Consider the following 23,280-nt stretch of genomic DNA (forward strand, 5'->3'; position numbering starts at 1 on the left):
AGAAGCATTAACTTCTACCGGATCCCTTCCCTTACTGCTTCTGAGTAGCTGCATAGGGACACAGACAATTGAACCATGGCTCTTTCTAGAGCTATGCTGCCAGAAGTGGGGGCCGGAGAAGCATCACAAAGAGGCAGTTGCATAGGCAGGACGGCTCCAACTTCCATGGATCTAACCTTCTCTTCTTCATGGAACCCCTGGATATGCAGGATGAGGAGGCTTTGCCACCCTGTCGACTCTGCAGCCCACAGACTGCTTCCCACTGGGGGACAATTTCTTGAAAACTCTGTAAGATGAACCTTGCAGAGTTTTCAGCCCCCTTCCACTGGGCTCTCTGAAAGAGGGAGTGATCTGCTCCATAGCTATCAAACTGATCTTTCCTGGAATTAATATATTGTTGTGGACAATTCATTTCATGCTTGTCTAGTCTGTTGCCTGCAAAGTTGGTTAATAATGCCCTCTTCTGTTGTAGTGGGGACCCTGATCTAAAAGGAATTGCTAGGTGGCAGTAAGAAGCCTAGTGCATATGAGTCACACAGCCTGGACTAAACCTGAAACTGAACTAGGAAGTCTCTACATAGACTAAATCTGTGGCAAGAATGTTTTATTTTTATTATTTATTGTATTATTTAAAAAATTGGCTAGAATTGATCAGACAACTGGGAGGAGTGTGGTAACTAACACCCTTAATGCCAGCTTTCAGCAGCTCCAAGAAGTTGCTAAGAAACAGTGTCATGTCCTCCTGGTATGTCCAGTGAGAGTCTGAGTAGATGATGTAATGCTCAAAATTTGTGTTTCATTGGTTGGATCTGTTGCCACTCAATGCCCTACTAGAGGGTTTATAGGCAGGAGTTCTCTGGAAGCCTGAACTTTTCTCCACCTTCCTCATACACACAGTTTAGCTAAGCTCTTATTAAATAAAGTTGGCAATTTTTTTTCTAACTCGCCTTTGAACTTTTAATTGCTACAAACAGAACACTAGCCCTGTCTGAAAGGATGATTTCAGATGGGTGATCAAGCCTATACACCCCTCCTATGTCTTCCACAGAGGCAGTCTTTGGTGCCATGAAAAATGCATTGGAGTAGTACAGTCATCTATAATAACAAACACATGGTAAGGGAATATTTGACTATTAAGGGATTGTGGAAAGATGTGTGTCCCAGAGTCACCTTCACCCTTCAGATGACTGTTCATTTAGGAAACATTTTTATATGAGCTTTTTCACCACCTTTGAAATCTACTGACTCTTATGGACAAATATTTGTGCGTCTCTCTGTTTGCCAAGATGATCCTGCAGATGTGTAATGCCTGCGTGTCACTGTGTGTAAAGTGCTTGACGCAGCAGCAAGCTGGCTGCCCTAGAGAAGATGACAGAATCAGCAGAACGGAGCAGCTTTCCATATGTTCAATTAATTTCCTGCTATATGCCAGGACGCTTCCTCCTCCTGTGCAGATGTAAGAAAAATCAGGAACAAGTTTATTAGTTTCTAAATTTTTGTCTTTTCTGTTCCCTTCAGCACCCTGTGAACTGTCCTGCCAAACTGAGTAATATGAAAAAAGTAAAAGGAGAGCATAGATAGGAGGCAGCATGGTCTAGGGGGTAAGACACTGCAAAATAAAGTCAGGAGATAAGGGATCCAGTCCTGGCTCTGCTGCTGAAGTGCTCTGTGACTTTGGGCTGGTCACTTCACCTCTGTTTTCCCTTTCACCTATATGTCTTGTCTGTTTAGATTATAAGATTTTTAGGGGAGGGACTGTCTGCTGTTGTGGGTTTGTACAGTGCCTATAACTACTTGGCCCTGTCTCAGTTGGGACTTACAGGTGTTACTGTAATTTAATAACCTAAGGCATTGCTGTTAACAGTATGAGGATTTTAATTTTGTTATCATCTTGCCATATCCCTTTAATAAAGATGTTTTTAAGCCTTGGCCTCTGCAAAAGTGGAGACCCCTGGAAGTCAGTGGGGCTGTGGGAATCCCTGCACTCGAGATAATCTTGCACTTTGCCCTCCAACGATCCTTAAAATCAGGGGAACATCTAGCTAGATGCATTTACAGGTATCTTTTAGTTCATTTAAGCAGGGGTTCTGAAAGCGATCAGGGCTGAATAGAGTGAATAGATTGTGCGATCACAGAGATAAGGGGGTGAATAGTAAGTACCGACTTTCCAGTTCTTGCCCCCAGGGCAGGGTTTGAATTTAATTAATAGATAGATACCTTAGGGGTGGGGAATCCATTGTCATGTATGTACATAGGAATGGGCACACTCAAAATACGAGGAGAAGTGAGAAAGTGATTATGCCAAAGGTAAAACTTATCCTCTCTGCAGGTGCCCTCAAGAGCCACAGGAGTACGTCAGCAAGCCAGGGCTGGTTCAGCAACTGCGTGTGAAATCCAAATCTGGCTGAGCGATTTCTGATTTTAACGAGGGACGGAGTGAATTATAATGAAAATATCCATCTGGTCATGGCGAAGGACAGTCAGGGAGGGTGGCGCAGAGATGTCCAGAGACTGAGCGAGCCTCAGCAAAGAGGGGGGTGGAATGGGGCCCAGAGAATTGGAGGAGGGGGCGGGATGAGCCAGCAGGGAGGGACGCCCCATCAGAGGGGGGATGAGCCCTCAAGGGGGGGGTCTCTGTGAGGGAGGGGGATGAGCCCCATAAAAGGCGGTCTCGGGCAGCTTCCCTCCTGTCCCACACAAGGCAAAGCTCGCCGCTGTCTAGCGTGCTGGGGGAGGGGAAGGGCTTAGGAGGGAGTTGGCCCTCCCTGTGCCGGCCCCTCCTGGGGGTAGGATCCGGGCGGGGTTGGGGCTCTCGGCTCCTCCTCGCCAATCTCTGGGCTTTGGGGTTAGTTTCGGAGAGTGGAGCCGGGGGCGGCGGCGGCGGGGAGAGCGGGTCGCCGAGGAGACAAAGCGGCGGCGCTGGGGCTGAGCGGGGGCGGACGCCAGGGCCCGGCGGGGATCCGGCAGAGTGCGACGCAGGCCGGGCTCCTCTTCGCAACAGGTTCCCAGCTCTGCCCGGCCCCCTGTGCGCTGCGGCGGGCACCGCAGGCCGCTCCGCCTCCCCAGGCCCCGGCCAGTGGTCTCCTCGGTCTCGGGCGGGGCGACCCGGCACCATCCGCCTCCATGCGGTTCGGCTCCAAGATGATGCCGGTGAGTCCGGGGTCCCGGCCGGAAAGAGCGCGGGGGGCAGAAAGCGGACTCGGGGGGTGCGTGGGCGAGCAGTGCGGGGGGGCGGGTAAGGGGGACACGTGGGGCTGGCGCTGGGGCTGGACTCTGCCCCCATCCCGTATTGTTCAGTCTCGGGGGCGCCGCGATCAGCGAATGTGACTCGTTGGCCCCAACATGGGCTGGGGCCAAGCGTGGGCAGAGCCAGGCCAGAGGGAGTTTCGTGGAGAAAGTTGGAAGGGGGGGAAGCTCGGGCTCGGACTGGAAATTGCCTTTTGCTCCTGACTCCAGGGTCTCTCGGTACCTCCATGGTAACTTGGCGGTTTTCAAGGGGGGAGGGGGGGATCAGCCGCGTGTACCTGGCCCCCCGGTTCAGTATGTACGATGGGGCGGTGCTGCTTGGAGACGGGTCATTAAATGGAGCTGACTCCTTATCTAGGGAAGGATCTGATAGCGCCAGTAAACATCGGAAGAGAAAATGGATCCTGCCATTGTGGAGGCAGAGACGGAGGAGCTGGGGGAGACCATCAGATTAGCACTATGCTTGGTCCGAATCTGGGCTGGTTTGTGTTGGGGGATTTTCCTCCCACCTCTAATCTCAGTATTTACAGCTATTCTGCTTGCTCCGGTTTCACGCTGAGATCAGTGTAACGAGCCCTCCGGGGGAGAAGAGCGAACCTTGTAGGGAAAAGTGCCCCAGGTTAGGATCAAGTGTCAGTAGTCTCTTGGCCTATCAAAGGCCATGATCAACTGTCTTGATGTTTTTGGTCTTTTAGCCTCGAGATGAAAACCTTGTCTGTCTCTTGGACTGGGAAGTAAAAATATTATCTAAGTTATAAGAGCGGCGAGCCCTGATAGGCGCTAGGCTTGCGGGGCAGGGCTTGTTGGGGGCTGTCCAGTGCATTGGGGCATGAACTGTTGGGGAACAGGTAGGTTATTGGTGAAACATTCCACACATTTAAAGGGACAGTGACGTTTAGCCTTTGGAGGGAAGAGTTTGCCATACGCTTCCCTTACTCCTCCCACCCCCCATTTCTTCTTGCATTAGATAGTTCTGACTTTTTATTAAGGATTTAACCAGCTGCCAGTCTGAATTATCTTCACATGCACAACAGTCCCTGAACACTGAGTTTGTTTCACTCCGAGAATTATAGACGTTATGGGTGGAACTGGCCTGTTTGGCAGGAGGAGGGACTGAATAAGCTAAATTGTTTTGTTCTCTCTAACTTATTCAGTGTGAGTTTGCAACTTCTATGTAACAAATTCATTAACAATTCTTAGCAAATTAGAGTTCCTAAATTTGTCTAGACACAGACCCCTGCTGCGGCCCTGAGATTTTCCACGTCCGTTTTCTTTTTTTAAAACGCCCAAGCTCCAAGAGGATGAGTGCCCATGTTCACAAAATAAACTGGTTTTGCTTGCTTTCAGGATATTCTCCCATTGACACTGAAGTAGGAATTACCAAGAGACATTTGTAGTTTATTAAAGGTGTGTCCACACTAGGTAAAAAAGGTGTGTTTTTAATACTTTAAAATTGACCCCTACCAGCTAACTTGTGTTAAAATATAAAGTGCTCTGTCTAACCTATGGTTCTAACCTGGGTTTAAAAACTCATCTTTGTTCCTAGTGAAGGCAAGGCCTAAACTGAATACAGCTGAAGCTGAATGAAGGGATGGAAAGGTTTTGCTTTTGGCACAGAACCTCTGACTGTGGGAAGAGGGAGGTCCTTAATCCCCATGTTCCAGTTGGGCCAAGTGAGAAGTAATAGTATCTCTGAATATTTGGTATTAACCAACAATGGTTCATTTGGGGCTCTATTGGTTATTTCTTAAAATGGCAGACTACAAGTAAATAAAATGTGTTGGGAATTCTTGTGCTTAAAACAGTCTCCATTCATGCTTTCCTATAAGTATCTTAGATTGCAGTGTGTATGTGTGTTCCATGCATATATGGCCTTGCTCTTTAAGTGCTGGCAAAATCAGGGCCAACACTATGTGTTATGAGTAACTTTACACAGCTGCATAGACTCAGTGGGATTATTCATGTATATAATGTTATTCACAAGTGTATTTGCAGAATTGGGGAATTGTATTCTTATGATGCAGCATATTGTCAATTTAAAAACACCCTTCCTATCACAAACCCTGGAAGCTGACTGAAACAAATAGGAATCCATAAACAGGAAGAGAATCTCCATTTATAAGGAGATGACACTTGAGTATCTCAGGCTGAGGTGGTTTGCCCTTGTTCCAGGGAAGCTAATGTCTCTTCTCCCATTCCTATCACTCTTTCCTCCCCATTGAGGAGGCAATGATGAGGGTTGATTTAGTCCAGCAGACAAATCAAGGATGGAGTAAGTGACTTTAATTGGTGTAATTAAAGAGACCACAATCAGTATTGGTGTAGTTAAAGTAGTCAGACTTTTTGGAGAATTATATTGTCATCAGCCCCTGGAAATCTGAGGAAAAATAAGCAATGTATATAGTAGCAAGGTCTTAATTCAAAGATAACCATAATTCAGTAAACATTCTGTCACCAGATAGTAAATCTGTACAGGAGACTACCCTTATCAGCTAACTGCCTGTCTTTGAAGATCATCCCAAAGTATCCCCAAACAATTCTGTTCCTTCTTTATTTGAATGCCACCTCCATTTAAAATCTAGTTCTGTCTGTCCTTTCAGTGGTTGTTTGAGACAAGTGCCAGTGCATGAATTGCTGTAGGTGCTCAGACTTCCATTGCATGATGACGCAAATGTTGGTCATTCTGTTTTAAATTAATAAAATAAAGGATCCCTGCAACCTTTACCATACCGTGTTTACTACATAAAGTAATGGATCAGTTTAAATTAGAACAAGTTAAGTGACTTAATTCTAGAGTGCAAGTATAGTGGATTTAGAACTCAGCATTTTTAAAGGTTTTAATATATTTTGTTGCTCTACAGGCTCTCATTTCTAATAATTACATTAATCCGGGGGGGATGTAGGAGGAGATTTTAAAAGACACAAAGAGCAGTTAGTGGCCCACTGTGAATTGGTGCCTAAACAGCCCCTTGAAAATCTCCTCTGTAGTGTAAACACTCTGAATGGATAGGAACAGAAACGAACTGGAGCCCAAATAGTGCTAAAAACACTTGGGAGCATAAATAATAGCAAACCTTAAAACAATCTCTTGCACTTTTTTGCAGCTTCTTTTATCCGATCGCCCTTTTGATGACTAACACTGTTTTGTACCAGCAAAAATCATATTTAAATGATGAGATTTTGGAGTCTGTTTAAAAGAGTATTTAACATCTGTCTAAATGTATAGCAACCAGGAATGACATTGAACCAAAATGTACCAAGCGTGACACTTTAGGAGAGCGGTCTCCTTCTTGGTGTGATGGTGGGACTCTTATGGGCATAAATATCTTCATCCATGCTGCTGAGTGAGAAATAAGAAGGTGATCCTTAAGCATCTTCCAGCCCCTTCTTCCCCACCCCCCTTTTTTAATTCCTTTTATGGTAACTTTTATATTTTCCTCTGCTTCTTCCCTATCTTATCTCTTCCTTCCACAATAAAACAATCTGACCGAACCCCCTGGCACCACTCTCATACTCTCTTCTGCCCCAGCCAGTGCAATGCATACATAGCAAGAGTATAATGAATTACCTCTGCGTACTGGTAAACTGATGGCACCTTAGAAATGCATGCAGAAGTAGTGACAGGGTTAAAGTCAGAGAATTAAATGATCCATATAAAATTGTCTCACCTTCCATCTGTTGAAGGCCTGTGGGAGTGCAATTTGTACTGTTGTGTTGCGATGAAGAGCTAGCACATTTTCTAAAATAGCATATCTTTCTGCAACATAATTGGTCCCCTTTGCGTGTTTTGCATTCTTACCATAAAGATGAGTAGATGTTAGGAAATAACATGCGTCATTATGTATGCTGGATAAATAGCTTTGCTGAAGGGGTGGGCGGTTTCACAGATGGAGCTAATGCAGAGACTGTTATAGGCAGAGGCTTCAATTCAGTCTGAAATTCTTGTTGGTCATAATAGCTCTAAGGTCTGGATCTACAAATGGGCTTAGGTGTTGCGATGCAGAGCATTGCAGTGACCAACATTTAGGCACCCAGACAATCTCAGGAACAACGCTGATCCACAAATCCCGAGTTAGGCGCTAGGCTCCCTATATGATAAATGGAGGAGAGAGGTGCCTCGGAATGTGCTCTACAGAAGCCTACACGCTAGATGGGGAGTTGGCTAAGATAGCCAGTGGGAGATGCCAGTGAGAAGAGTGTGTCCAGATGCCTACCCTTCTCATGGAGATAGGCGCCTTTGCTGCAACCCAGACTTCGGCACCTATGATCTACAACTGCGAATCCCTCTCCTGGAGTGAAGTTGCTTAGCAGCCAAAGTTGTTTCTGTGAGAATGAGCCAAGTGCCTGCCTCACTCAGTGCAAAATAGAGGAAGAGGTGGTGCACAGAGAAGGCAATGCCCCTGCCTGCCTTGTAAGTTTTAGCCCAGTGGCTAGAGCACCCACCTGGGATGTGGGAGACCATTCTCCCCTCTGTGTGAGGGGAACAAAGGATTGAACAGGGTCTCCCGTACTTCTCAGAGTGCTCTAACCACTGGGCTATGGGGTATCTTGATGTAGATTGCGCTCAGTCTCTCCTGTTGAAGCTGTTCTAGACTTTAAATAATTAAAGTCTTTGGAGAAAGAGGACTAGACCCTGCATCGCCTACCTCCTAGTGGTTAGGGCTTCCACCTAGGTTAGAGTCATTCTCACTCTCGACAAATAACTATTTAGTTATTTATCCACAGTGGAACACCTTCAGCAGAACAGGCTGAGTGCCCTCACCACAGAGTATATCATAGCCCAGTGGTTAGAGCACTCTAAAGAAATAAACTTTCAAGGGCCCTTTGGATGTTCCATTGAATAGTAACATAGGAATTACCACACTGAATCAGATCAGTGATCCATCTAGTGCAGTTTTCTTTGACTAAAATACTTCCCTCAATTGTATTATGAGACAATCTGGTTTTAACTACTTGGGATTTACAGACCCATGCATCTTCAGTAAGTATTCACTACCTTAATGTTAGATAAGGGGAAAAAATGTCTGTCTACAGTACAATGCAGATAAACAGTTGTTTTTGTTCACCCTGAACCACCTTCCTTCATCTGTGTGTTGCTTATTTAGGCGCCAGTCCTGCAACAGGATCCACGCAGCCAGACCTCTGTGTCTGTGACACCCAGTTGACTTCAGCATGTATTTGATTGTCAGATTGGGGTTTATATTGTAAGCACCCCAAGTTGGGGCTTTGCCTCCTAATTTATTTAAGGGCTTGGTATACATTGGATAACTATTAAATATAATTCTGGACATTTTAGCCAAAGCAAGTCACTTAGTAATGTTACCAAAATATTATTTCATGAAATCATTTAATACATGGTATTCAGGGTCTTAACTTCAGGGATATTTTGCATAGAATGTTGAATAATTCTGAGAACATGTTTTGCTGGTCTTTTCTCTACAGTGCCTTGGGTGTGCATCACATTTTACAGACCATGAGCTGTCGTGATTTGTTGTTGTGAATCATGACAGTAAATAATGTCTCACTAGGTTTCCTGTACCCCTATAGTTCAGCAGTTTTTTGTTAAAACAATGGGCTTTTTTTGTCTATTGATCAATAACTTCCTATTCAATTTGTGAAACAATTTTAAAATAAAACTTATTTCTGTGTTGTCCCTCTTTACAAACAACCCCATTCTCCCAGAAAAAATTCACCTGAAATCTGTATTTTGTAGTACATTACAATTTGTTCAGTATGTCAGTTTCTTTAAGTGCTTTCATCACAAATGATCTGTATTCCGCCTCCCCCCGAACACTAGATCAGTCTGTGGAAGTCCTGGGAAATCACTTATTATGGTTTTGCTCCTGATCTGTCTATTCATCAGTAATTCAGACTGTGAATGCCTTGTGGGTTTCCTGTTACTGTTGCATGGGTCAATCCACAGGAGGATCAGATGGGGAGAGGTGGGGATGGACACTTCATGTAAAACATTTCCTTTCCCCTGTGGCTGTTACCAGATGGGATCTCTGCTTTATTAATGAAGGGCCTGTCTGAAGAGCTGTATGCTAGATTAATTTGCATGGAGGTCAACGGAGTTTTAATAGAGGCAGGTACAATGGACATAACATATTTGTTGGTTTATCCTCATTCTGGTGTCTTAAAGTGGCACTGTGCTCAGTGTTCATTTCAAATTGATGATGATGATAAGTTGGCTTTAAAATGCTTTCCAGGTTTACCAGCTCTCCTTGTTAGCAATCTGCCGGGGGGGGGTCTCCTTGCCCTCACAATGCATGCCACTGGGCTTGCTGAGTTTGTTCAATAGGGACAGGGTCTTGTCTCTTTCAAAGGGAGGCCCTGTGAATAAGGAGGTCGGACGCACTGCAAAAATGACTTGGTTAGAGTGGCTTTCTTGGCTTGGCTGTTATAGCATCAGGAGGAAGGGGAGTAACTTTATTTCCTCACATCTGTGACCTCCCTGGGGAAGAGGTTGGAGGGTTCCCTTGTTATCCTGGGAATGTACACAAATGTCAGTTCTAGTATCAAAGAGAGGGTTATTTAATATTCTGGAAGATGCTCACATTCTTGAGGTCATGAGCAAATTAAGCCATCCTGCTCTTCGCTCTTTCACAGCATTGCTGTCTTAAAACCCTGTTTTAACTCTCCTTACTCACTTTTTGCTCAGGTAAACCTCTTTCCGAACTTAGTTTTGCCTGAGTAAGAGATGATTAAGGAGCTTGAGGCAGGGCCTTTTGTTTGACTTCAAGATGGTATAGTGTATAAATAGTCCTATTTTTATATGATGCTCAACTGTTTGAGAAAATGCCAAACTTTTGGAATGTGGGAGAATTGCAGATGGTGTGGAATAGCTAGTTCTGTCACTTGGATGAGAATTTTAGGCGAATGATGCTCTTGCTCTAATCCATGAGGATTCCTTGTTGCCAGAAATATTCAAAGGTAGAAACCAATTCCCATCATGCTGTTAATCACTGATATTTTTGTTGTTGTTAGTCCTGTAATCAGGTTAAAATTAGTAACACCAGTGACATCACCACTTGTTGCATAGTTACTAATAGTGCTACAGTTACGTTTAGTGCAAAGCCAGTTTTGCACACGTGTCTCTGTTTTAGTGATGTTCGTATCAAGAATGTTTTCTTTATGTGGCAACTGGATATAACTCATCATTCCTCACTCCCTCTTCTATTTTTATCAGTCTGAGGTAGGTATGCCAGGTATTTGAGTAGATACTTCTGTATCCATTTGTTCTACATTACAGAACCACCCACGGTATAGGTTCTAACGCTGATTAGCAGGAAGAGGTCCTTTTGATAGAAGGTTGTGTGCCTAGGTGACTCAACTAGGCTGAGGTAAGTGTGTTGTGGGAGCCATTTAAGAAAGAAGAGAAAATTTTCCTTGATTTTTTTGTTGTTGGTGGTGGTTGTTGTCTCCGTTTTAATACTTACAACATCAATTTTATGAGAATAAAACATAACGTGAATGGATTTAGCCTGCTCTTCCCCCAGTGTTTTAGAACAGTTACTAGGCACTTTTTAAAAACGTTTTTTGATAACGTGAAACTGATGTGGAAAAGTTTCTGTGGGAGAGATCTAGTTAGATTATACTGTATAGTGTCTGAAATTGAATAATAGGGATGCTCTCCCATCCAAAGGCCTGAAAAGCTTCTGGTATGTTAATGTTCCGAGTTGTTTGGTGCAGTTGTTTGAGGAGTTTAGTTTATTTAGCACTCTTTGCTGTGGATCAAGGAGTTGTAGAAAGGGAAATTTAAGATAGAAGAGCTAAGTGACTTGCCCAAGATCATGCAGCAAGTCAGTGAAAGAGCTGGGAATAGATCTCTCAGCTGCTGACTCCTGCTCCTGGGAGTCCTACTAACTGGGACACTCGTGATGTCAGTTTCCTTTCTTTGGCCACACACAAGTATCACTAAATGTCATTGTCTGACATAATCGTATCGTCTCCATGCACACTACAACAGGGTTTTGTGGTTGTTGATATACGGATGCTAGGGGAACCTTGAGCCAGTTGTGTTCTGGACTGTGCCTCTGAGCAGATTTGGACTGTGACTGACTGGGTGGGGCTGAAAAGAGGTTTAAAATCAGCTTTCTACTGCGTGCTCCCCTTACACTCCTCCTTTAATACATTCAACCTTGTAGCTAGTTCTCATACTTTTGAGATCCATTTAAAATGGCACATCTTTGTTTTATCAAGTTTAAGAATTTTTCTTCAGCCTTGATTCTTCAATTCTGTGAGATTAACTACTAAGCACATAATTTATATTTAAATTTAGACTCTTACTCTGTTTTGCTGTAGTAGTGCAAAACTAAATTTAACAGTTCTCTTGAGCTGAGTTTTAAGGGAGAGTTTCTGGAATTATCTGTCAGTTTCTTGGTGCCAGGGTACATACTGTGTTTAAGCAATGAGGTTGTGTTTCTTTACAGATATATCATCAAATGAGCTTTGTTTGTTTTTAATACATTGCTTTGTCACTCCATTCCCTCTGTTTTTACCTTGGGTGGAGATTCTCAATATTACTCTCTGCAACAATCCTTGTATGAAAAATTTTTCACTAGCTGCACTTCATTACTGTGCCACTCTTGACAAACCTATTTTGGTGAACAGAGGATATGAAAGTAGTAATTAGCTCTAAGCAGGTCTTAATCTGAAGATCTAAAAGCACTTTGTGAACAGTTGGGGTGGGGTGTGGGGGGAGTAAGTGCTACTATCACTTTACAGGTGGTGTAGCTGAGGTAGAGACCATAGAGGGCGCTGTCAATTTGAAAATTCCACTTCCATATAAAAACTTTGTACCTATTGCTACAAATAGTGTCTAAAATCATTATAACTGAAAGATTAGAGAGAAATCTTTTTTAGTTTGTTTACATTGTGTATTTGCCAGCTCCTTGTCTGTCAGTTTCACTAGTTTGTTGATCATGCTCACCCCTTCCCAGGCCCCAGAAGGAGGTGTTCACCTGTACCAGCAGAAGCAGATCTGAAACTGAAAGAGAACAGGCAATAAGCAGGCTTTGCTCAGAGAAAGGAAAGGGAGAAGTGTTGCTCTCAGGTCCAAAAGACACATCAAAAGAACAACAAATACTCCTGGGGGAATTCTGCACCACTGCACATGCGCAGAATTTGTCCCTTCAGATTTCTTTGCTCCCCTGCAGAAAAATGACTTTCGGACAGGATAGCCACAAGAGCGGTCATTTGACCCTCCCCAGCAGTATGTTTCGGGCAGCCAGGTAAATCACTATGGGGCAGGAGGCATGACTGGGGAAAGACCCGGCTGGTGGCTCCTACCCTTGTGGTAGGCTCAGCTGCTAGTGCCGGCTGGGCTGGGAAGGATGCTGCACGGCATTCGGGGCCGGGTCAGACCCTCCCACAGCTGCAGGAAGCTCTGCAAACTCCTTCCCCTCCTCCCACCGCTTTCTGTACCATTGCTCCTCAGCTGCAGGGGGAGGGATTACTGTACAGGAAGCTGCTCCCCCCATCTGCCCAACCCCCACGCACTCAGAACCCCCTCCCAATGAGCCCCATTGCCCCTGGACCACCCCAATGAGCCATCCGCACCTGGATTCCCACCCTGCCGAGCCCCAACCAGCTGCACCTGGATCCCCGCCCCACTCCCCCAGCATCTGCCCCCCCCCAAACCCCCTACACGCAGACCCCCTGGCAAGCTCCATCCTATCCCACAGCTACACTCCCCCACTGAGCCTCAACCACCTTCACCTGGACCCCTCTGCAGAGTCCCATTACTGTTGCACCCAGAACCCCGCAACGAGTCCCTGTGTATCCAGAGCGCTACCTGCACCCAGATTGCCCCACACAGAACCATCTCTACCCACACCTGGATCCCCCCACACTAAGCCCCTCCACTCATGGATTCTGCCTTGCTGAGCCTACCTGGTGCACCTGGCACAGCAGGGCAGGGCCCTGGGATGTTTCTGGGGCAGGCTCTGTCCTTGTGCTGTGTCAGGGTTGGGTGCAGCCTCACTGCCGAGTCCATGTCCTGGAGAGGAGCTACACAGTGATCTCCCACCTCTGTGCAGCCAGTAGCCTGTGCTCCCCAATGCCATGCTGGAGCCTCCACATTTATTTGACAAAATTTGCAGAATTTTAATTTTTTTGGCGTAGAATGGCCTCAGGAGTAAAGAAAGCAGCAGGAATTTGTCCTTTCATTCAATAAAGAACTTTTTTTTTTTTTTTTTTTTTACAATCTATTTAAAGGGTCCTCCAATGGAAAATTAATTGATTTAAAAATAGATTAATACATTTACAAAAATTCAAATTGTGTCTCTCAAGTGGCTTTCCCATTGTCACACAACATGTCATTGGCAGAGCTTGGAAAGAGAACTGTGGTTTCCTGATTTCCTGTCCAGTGTTCTGGTACATGGTCTGATTTCCTTTGTCTTCGAAATCATTTTAATTTTTTTTTTTAAATATAGCTGAAATGTGGGTGTTGGAAGGGGTTGTGTTTCACTGTAGCTCATGGAGGAGAGACTAACAGACTTTTGGACCTTGCTACTGCTTGTGTAGTGAGTAGCATGTTTTAAACATTAAAAGTAGGATTTTCTAAAGCACTCCGCATTGGCCTTATTCTGCTCTAATTGCTGTCGTTTTTTTAAAATGTTTAAGAAGCTTCATTTAAAATGAAATTGAAATGCAGAGCCCCCCGCACCGATGGCCAGGACCGGGCAGCGTGAGTGCCACTGAAAATGAGCTTGTGTGCCACCTTTGGTACATGTGCCATAGGTTGCCTACCCCTGGGCTAGAGTATGCCAACACTGGGTGCTTTTGAGTTGCACCCTGAATCCTTGTTTTTGTAAATGAGAATTTATTTGCTACACATTCTACTTTTATAATAAGCCCAATAGTGTCTCCCATATAACTCTCTTGCTGCAGTTGTTGTTTAGGTTTAAGTGAAAGGACTAGACCTAAAACACTCCCCCCCCCCCCCCCCCAAATTTAACAGTAAGCTTTTGCTACTTGCATTAGAAACAGGTGATAAATTCACCTGTTCTAGGGAAATTTTTCCCCATAGTCACCTGACCTTGCTATGATTTATGGGCTAGAGTTACATGTGATTTTGGGTTATGGGTATTCCTGTTGCTTGAGGCAGAAGTATCAGTCATCTTTTCTTATCAGTGTGATTTCTAAGTGCGAGGTGGAAAAGAGAAGAGTAAATATTTTAAACCCTCTGTAGTATCGCGGACATCAGTTAGCCAGCAACAGGACCGGCTCTAGGCCCCAGCAAAGCAAGCATGTGCTTGGGGTGGCACAATTCTAGGGGTGGCATTCTGGCCACCCTTTTTTCCTTGTGCAGTTGTGCTCTCGGAGCTTGGGGTGGCAAATTTTTTGCTTGGGGCGGCAAAAAACCTAGAGCTGGCCCTCGCCAGCAAATAGCAAAGTGTGTGTGGTGCAGTTGCCACCTCTCCATGATAGTCTGGTCTCCTCAGAGGAAGCATGGGTTAAATGTGCTGCCATCTCATTACTGGGCCTCCTGAAATAAAGTTTATGTACAGATCACGGCTGGTATGGAACCGTATTCATTTGCTATGGACACTGAGAAACATTTTAGCTCCTTTTTTCATTGCGGGAACGTGTGCCTTGAAAGGCCAGTGAGAACAATTGAGTTTTTTACAATAGCATCCCACAGGAACTCTTTGAAAGCCTTTTTGCTGGCCAATTGCCATCCAGGAAGGCTGTTGACATAACAGCACCACTGCTTTCAGTGGGAGTGGCATGGCAGTTGAGCTTCAGGAACAGTTTTTAAAAAAAATAAATACAAAGACTCCTTATGAGTTTGATGTCAGCTGAGAAAAGCAAGACAGTTCAGGCATATGGCTGTTGCTTTCATAACTCCATTCGTTATCCTTAGATGTCATCTGTTCCATGCAGAGTATGTTGCAGTACTTAACAGAGGGAGGAGAGAGGCATCTGCAAACTATTTTGCTTGTGTTGAGTAAGTTAGATCCTTCTATTTTAGAGTGCAGTATCTGTTTTTAGAAATGGGGGGGGGGTATTGAGTTTGTATGGTTGAAAAGTGTTAATTGCTCTTTGAACCCTGACTGCTTGATAGGACTGAACACAGACTGGGTTGAGCAATGTAGTGTCTGCCAGAAGGGGCATATGATCCAGAGGACTGGTCTGTGTGTCTTTCACTGACTTCAGTAGGAGGATTGAGCTCTTATTTAGACAGACTGTACAGTTCAAACAGTGGCTGAAGATCAAACCTTCATGCCATCCGTTTTAGTTAGGCTTTTGTTAAGTGTTAACGATACAAAATGGCTGACTAGTTGTCACTGAGAGGACATGCAGAACTGGTTATTGGACACTTGGGGAACATGTGCAGGAAGGGAGTTCCAAGTATAGATGTCATTGTGAAAAGAGTTGTATATTGTATGTTCTGTCATACAATCTCAGGAACGTGTTAGGGTTTGTTTACACCCAGGTTTTTTTTTGCACTGATTTAACTAAATCAGTAGAAAAACTAATTTAATCAAATTGGTGCAGCCCCCTAGTGTGGATTCAGTTATGTTGATATACAGTTTCATTGAAACTATAGCAATATAAGACCCCTTATGCCAATATATCTGCATCCATACTAGGGGATAACATTAATTTAACTAAATCACTCTTTCTACCAATTTATTTAAAACCATTACAAAACTGCATATAGATAAACCCTTATTCTCTGTATCATAGAGCCAGTGTAATTCTTAAAATCTGAAAATAAAACATTTATAAAAAGTGCTTTGAAACCGTTACAAACCCCAGTTCACGTTAAACATCTGGCTTTCCATACTGATATTACGGACGTGGGTGGTCTGAAAATATAATCACCCTTAAAAGATACCCTTGATCCGAGGCATGCTTGGTTGTAAATTCAGATACAAAACTGAAGTACCACAGTTATGTAGGTATAACTTTTGGCTAAATACTTTCACTGAGTACCAAGGCAAAGTGTTCATGTTTGAAGTTTTATTTGAACTGCTCTTTTCCTAATGTCCTGCTTATGGATAGTCTGGCCTGCATGTTCTGTTGTACATAAACTAATAGAATATATTTTTAATAACCGAGTGCTTCTGAGCTCAAGATTCTTTGTAAACTGCTCAGTTCAAGAGCTGACAATAAAAGGAAGAATGCCTTTTTCTGTTGGTCACATGCATCCCAGTGCGCATATTTGATCCGAGTAGGGTAGTTCAAAGTTTTGACTACAGCTTTGGTAAATGGCCCTTTAATGGATTCCTCCCTCTTGTCCTTCCTGGTAGTAGCATAAGTAAAGAACATCAGACTAGGAAACTAATGTGTTTAACAGATTTAAACAATTCTAGATTAACAAACTTCAGAAAATTAATATGGCCAAATTAGATGATGCAGAAAAAGAGACCTTGTGATGAAGGTAGTATCTAAGCTATAATTATGGATCACTTCTGTTTAGATGTACAGACGCACTTGAGATTTCAAACGAGATCTGCTGGAATACAGAAATTGTCATCTGTGAAGTAGGAGGGGCGCGTTGTGTTCCAATTATAATTGTGTTTTTCTAGGGAAATTAAGTCCATGGGTTTTGGTCGCACAGTCTCCAGCTACTTCTCAGTGTTGCTGATGTGGGGGAAGAAAAAACTTAAAATAGCAAAAATCAGTGTGTTCATCGTGTACTTTCTGTGTTGTGGTGTTCCAAAATCAGACCGTTTTCACTGTTCTCGACCCTTAAAAAAGCTTCATCTTAACTGTTTCCCTATATTTATAGAAAACAAGTTGTTTTATCTCCTCTGAAAATGGAACATATATCTCTTCAATGAGAATTTAACCTAATTTAGAGAGTAGAGACTACTGTGTCTTTGGGATTAAAGGTCGAGTTCTATTCTCCTGCAATACAATTAAAAGGAAGAAGGGCTGTCCTTTATTTAGAACCAGAATAATCTTAACAATTACAGTATTTCCTACTGTACCACTCCTACCTTGCATCATAACTTCCTTTCTCATAGTTATGGCTAAGTGCCACTGCAATATAAACTGAGCTGTGTGCACAGTGGCTGAGAAGGAAGGATCATACTTTGTGTATCAGGTGTGGCTGTAGGTAAATATTAAACTTCTCTGTACACTTTGAGTCTTACCTTATTAAAGTGAACTTCTGAATATGAAAGGAGCCAGGATCATGTGTTTTTCTTCTAGGAAGGCTATTGTGTACCCTCTTGTTTACCTTAATCTCTAAATACAGAGTCTGAACTGGCTGACTAGTGAAGACCAGATAGATGTTCTGAAGAACTTGATATGAAAGGAATCCCTTTGTTACTGATACAAACTTGGTGTATCAACTTTAGTTGCTGCCTCTCTCCTGTTAAATTGAGAGCTAGAACTACGTACCAATGTGGAATTCTGTTGATCAGAATATAAAAAACCTGCCATTGTACAAGCTGCCTTTTGCTTAGAAAGTTGCAGTCAAGTCAGCAGAAATGTGAGACATTTTAATAGCTGATTTCTTCATGGCTGGCTTGTGAAGATGAAGCATCAGTGTTTGTGTTTTCCAGGGCTAGGTAAGATCCAGGACTTGTTTATAAAGGAGTTTTTATTTACCTGTAAAAACTCACTCCGGGCTGAAACTTTGGATGCAAGGTCTCTGCCTGGAAGTAGTTACATCTGTATATTTCTCTCATACAAATTGCTTTTTCAATTTAATAGCTAAGTGTTCTTATTCACCCTAAAACATTAGCTATTACTGTTTTTGTTTTTTGTACTCTAACTGAAAATAACTCTGTTACCATTTATTTAATTCAGGATATGAATCTGGCTCTTGTAATTCTTCCACCTCCCACACTGTTTTTAAAAGCAGCTACTGCACCTCTGAAATGATGGCTTTCTAGTATACAGCTAAAATGTTCTTCTACATTCTCACTGTACATGGAATCCATTGGGGGAAGAGGAGGTCTCTGCCTTGAAGAGCTTGCTGTCTAATTTAGATACGATACAAACAGTGCTGAGTATGTGATTTCTATTACAGATCACTATTAATCTGATAAATGAAATTCTTCAATCTCATTTTGATGGGACATTAAACTGTATACCATGAAATGTCTCTCCAACACCATTTCCTAGTGCTGCTATAAATATCTAGGGAATTAAAACTAGCTTTTTGTGGCTTAAGAATATTAAAGTTAAGTTTTTGTCTTAAACTCACAAAGCAGAGAAACCTCAGAGTTGAATGCTGAAATGACATCACTTGCTTAGACTGATTCACAATATTAAAATAGTTCATGCTTTTTTATAGAGGGGTAGTGTTCTCATGGGTCTGCTGGGTTCTTGTATCTCTGCCAATTAGTTGTGTGCCTCAGTTTTCCCATCTGTAAAATGAGCAGACTACTTGCTTGCCTGTTTGTGTTGAGGCTTATTGTTTGTAAAGTGCGTGGATGATAGGTGCTATGTAAGTGGAGAGCGTTATTGCCTCTTATACCATTTGTGATGCATTATACCTGGGCAGAACAGGGCTAGGTTAAAGGTTAACCCTGAATTTCATTATTTTTGTAGAGCGACCAGGTGGGTGAGATGATATCTTTTCTTGAATTGACTTGTGTTGGTGAAAGAGACAAGCTCAAAAGCTACTAGGTGTTGAGCATGGTTGTTCCTGTCCCCACCAGGGACCAAAACACGTTTTCCCCCACTCTTGAATGGATATCTGCAGGAGGAGACTGTCTTTTAAGGGTCGAGAACAGTGAAAACGGTCTGATTTTGGAACACCACAACACAGAAAGTACACGATGAACTGAAAGACACATCCAGAAGTAACCTATTTCTATGTCAAAAACTGGTCTCTTTCACCAACACAAGTGGGTCCAACAACAGATATTCCCTTACCCACCTTTTCTCTTTCATATTCTGGGACTATCACATCTACAACAATGCTACAAACATTATTTATGCAGGGAATTTAAGGCCCTTAATGAACTCCATATTTGAATATAGTGTTTTATGTGAGATATATAGGTTTTGTGTGTGTGTGTGTGTGTGTGTGTGTGTGTGTATATATATATATATATATATATATATATATACAAAGTTTTGTCTTGAAGTATTGCTGCTAATTAAAGGCTGACAAAGTTTCTGCATAAGAGCTTTGACTAGAACCTGTGTGAAAGTACAGACTGTCCTTTTTACTTAGGTTAATTTCAGGAATTACCTAATCCATGCTGTCAGAGAAGCTGCATAATAATTGAGTTTTCCAGTCAGCACATGCACTTAGGGATTTAAAATATTTTATATAACTGAAGATTTAATTTAAAATATTATGTTTGATGCTAAATTATGTAATGGAACTACTTTACAAATTTGAAGATTTTTGCCACCATCTTTTTTAGAGCGTAGAAAAAGGAAAACCCAGGCCCTTAAAAAGGGACCCTGCCAAAGTTAAGAACTTCAGAACGGCCATACTGGGTCAGACCAATGGTCCATCTCTAGCCAAGTTAAGAAGACAAGTGTATTTGTTTTTTCCCTTAGTTTCTCCATTACACTTTAATCACTATAGTAATATCAGAAAACACAGCTAGTTCTCCGCATACCACCATATCTGCTCAGTTGAATGGCCAATAAACTGCGTAATGCAAATATCTTCTTAGCTACTTGAACTTTGGCTTAATACCAGTTAGGAAAACTGATTCTGTTTTTTAAAATGACGGAGCTGTAGTTTCAGAGTGGTAGCCAAGTTAGTCTGTATCAGCAAAAAGAACGAGGAGTACTTGTGGCACCTTAGACTAACAAATGTATTTGGGCCTAAGCTTTCTTGGGTTTTAGGCCACGAAAGCTTGTGCCCAAATACATTTGTTAGTGTCTCAGGTGCCACAGGTACTCCTCGATCTTAGAGCTGCAGTTAAAACCCTTTGTGGGCATATAGATCTGCATTTAAGCAGAGCTCAGCAACTTTTTTTAAGAAATAGTTATCCGCAAATGTTAGAGCTGGGAAACAGTATATATGCTGTATTAAACTACACATAAAAGAGCTTGTCTGAAATGATAGTGTCATTGAATTTAAAAAAAAAAAATCGGAGGTGAATCTCAGGAAGTTTGTGGGTGTAACTTGCATGCTGATGAAACAGAAGAGGGTGAAATTTTAAAGTAGGGTGTAGCCTGCTTTAATGTACACCTTCTTACATCCTCTTTCTAATTGCTTGTCCTGCCACACCACCTCCCTTTTCGGCCTCTTCAATAGGTGTTATGATTCAAATGTAGTGGGTTATATACAGAGAAGATGATGTGTCAATTACATGGATTGGAATCAAATGCTGTAACTCATGATGAGGGGACTAGAAGGTGCAACTTACACCAATTTGGATTCCCTTAGATTTGCCTCTGAATCTGGTCCGTTCTTTTATAGAGATGTGAAAAGTTCTTCTTTATAAATATGTGCTTTGCTTTGCCATCTCAACACTTGCGGGTTGTGCATTTCACTTGCATTTCTAAAGATTCATATGCCTGCTAGAAAAATGGTCTCTGGCTGAAGTGAACGTGCACATGTTAGTCATCCCTTCAGTGCCCTTGATGCATCAGATGAAAGTCTCTCTCTCTCTCTCTCTCTCTCTCTCCTTTGCTGGAGGAGCCATAATTGCAAAGTTTATTTTCTAGGCTGGACAATACTGCCAGCTGAAATGTATGGTAAACCATGCAGGAACCTGCATTGCTAGATCTACCACCCATCTCTGGCATCTGGTGAATATGCCACGAGCTACACTGCTGGGATCCAGTGCTTTTACATTTAAAACCCCTTCATAAATCACAAAAAACAAAACAAAATATTCAGTCATGATTGTCTAAGGAGTAGAACAAAATAAATGGCAAATAACACTCTGTACACTCAAGTCCACGTAGGTCCTGTCTATGCTAGAAAATAAGATGATTTTTTGGCACCTGACTGGTCATAATTGTACACATCTTAGACACTGGTGTAGACAAGGCAAAGTGTCCATGATCAGTCCTTTTTAATACTGCCACCACGTGTTGAGCATGGTTGATCCTGTTGATGTGGGAGGAGATGGTCTTTAGGTGTCCAAACTAGAAATTGAACTGCAAGACACATCCAGAAGTAACCTATCTCTATCCCAATGGAGGATATTAGCAAAACAGAGAATTTCAGAGCCTGATGTTCAGTGAGGCCCAGCACCTGGAGCTCCCGTTGACTTCAGTTGGAGTTTTGGTGGGTTAACACTTCTGAAAAACAGTCCCCAAAAGGTAAAACAAGATTAAACTTGGCACAGAGCTACTCGCAATTGTCAGAGCTTTCAGCCTCATTGGGTATTGTCTGTAATAGCATTTGAGGATCTGACTCTTCTCCTCCACTTCTTCAGACTGAATGGTTTGGTTTACCTGTTACAAGTCACTTTTCTTTTGTCGTAGTAACTCATGCCCATTTGGAGGGGTGGTGCCCAATTTCTTGAGTTTTGGGGCCAAACATATTTCAAGAAGGTCAAGGGCTACAGCCAGTACTTTGGGTCAGTCTCTCTGGGCTCTTATGGTCCATTTATGCCAATTATGTTGTGCAGAGCACCCAAACATCCTTTGCTGGCGATTCCCCAGTGGTATGGTGCCAGTTTACTCCACTCCCATGCCTCTCTCCCCACAGCCTCTGCCTAGGGGCCATGCTGGGATGTGGAGCAGCATGTCAACAGTTGGGTTGGGAGAGTGACTGGTGCACGCTACGTGTCAGTTATCCCCTGCTGGTGTGTGGTCTCTTGGGGAGCCTTGCCAGCTTGTGTAAGTTAGAGCAGCCACCAGGCTACTATAACCCACCCATGCCAAAGCAGTCAATCAGGGAGCTATAAAAGGTTTCTGGTTCTTAGCTTCTCCCTTCCCCTGTTCTGTGTTGTCGTAGGTTGCAGTGATAGGGAAGGCAGCCATCTTTGCTAGATACTCTCTTTAGGCTCAGGCAGAGCCAGGCAAGCTCTTACTTGGCTCTTCCTGGAGTTTATACAGCCTACCAGGCAATGGAGCAGCCAGTGCTGCTTTCTCTTCCCTCCTCAGTAATGCAGTAGATGGCCTGTGTGGGAGCTGCTGAATAGCAGGGAAGGGGTGGCTCACATCAGAGCAGCAGGTAGTTGGGTAGGCCGTGCCCCTACATCCTGGGGGCTGATCCAAACGCTGCAGTTAATTACTTGATGTTGCTCTGGAAATACACTTTCAATTTGTCAATGAATACAAATATTCTGACATAGTCATTGCTAAGGGAGGTTGGACACCCTGGTAAAGTAGTTTATCTGGGATTTTCAGGGTATAGATGGGCAACTTGTGACCCTTTCTGAACAGTTGTCTCTGTGTATGTAAACCTCAAGATTAGCAGTGGGACTTATTTATGCTCATTTGAGGAGTGAATAATCTTGTATTAGGTTGGCTGTCTGAGGTTCCATATAATACCCATGATTATGCTCGTTTTAATTAAAAACATTCCCAGCTGAAAGTGAATCACTGCAAAATGTGCTGCATCTAGGGACATTTGTTTTCAGATACACAGGACCTGGGAGATAGTTTTGTGTGCAGTCATTTTAAGTGTGAAGTGGTTGGGGCAGTCATTGCTAATGCTACAAAAGGTGGTGTATTGTACATTCCTGTAAAACTCCAGGTTTTCACTGCAGCTGCAAAGCTGGCTGAGCTTAAGGAAAACAAAACTGTTTTTCTGGTTTCTGGTTCTGTCTCTGTGATTACATGGTAGCTCTGCCTGGTGGAATGTCACTTCCCCACCTTCAAACTCTCCTTAAAATAGTGCGTATAAAATGTGTGTTTTCGAGTTTTGTCGTGGAGCATTGTTGTAAATTTAAAGTTGAACTTCAAAGCTTCAATTTGAAAGCTTTAAATAGAACCAAACTACCATTGACACATCATTGGCAGTTTCCCATAAACTGCACAAAGTCATGATGGCCTTTTCCACATTAGATACATATGGAACGCTAACCACTGTAGCATGCCTGTAACACACCTCTGGTCTACATGGAAACGTGCCCCCAATAGTGCTCAGTGTTTAAACGAAGAGTCCTAGGCTGTGTGGCTGCATACACTGCTGGC

The 23,280-nt window shown here is 43.0% G+C and overlaps 1 protein-coding gene across 1 annotated transcript in view; it reads left to right on the forward strand.

Moving 5' to 3' along the window:
* The first annotated feature begins 2,969 nt into the window (after positions 1–2,969).
* TP53BP2 (tumor protein p53 binding protein 2) overlaps positions 2,970–23,280 on the forward strand; it is a 64,589-nt gene continuing 44,278 nt past the window's right edge. The window contains exon 1 of the mRNA XM_074949197.1: positions 2,970–3,150. Coding sequence (XP_074805298.1) covers positions 3,124–3,150 — 27 coding nt within the window. The 5' untranslated portion in view covers positions 2,970–3,123. The remainder of the gene's footprint in view (positions 3,151–23,280) is intronic.

Source organism: Natator depressus, chromosome 3 (assembly GCF_965152275.1).
Source record: "Natator depressus isolate rNatDep1 chromosome 3, rNatDep2.hap1, whole genome shotgun sequence".
Classification (NCBI taxonomy): domain Eukaryota; kingdom Metazoa; phylum Chordata; order Testudines; family Cheloniidae; genus Natator; species Natator depressus.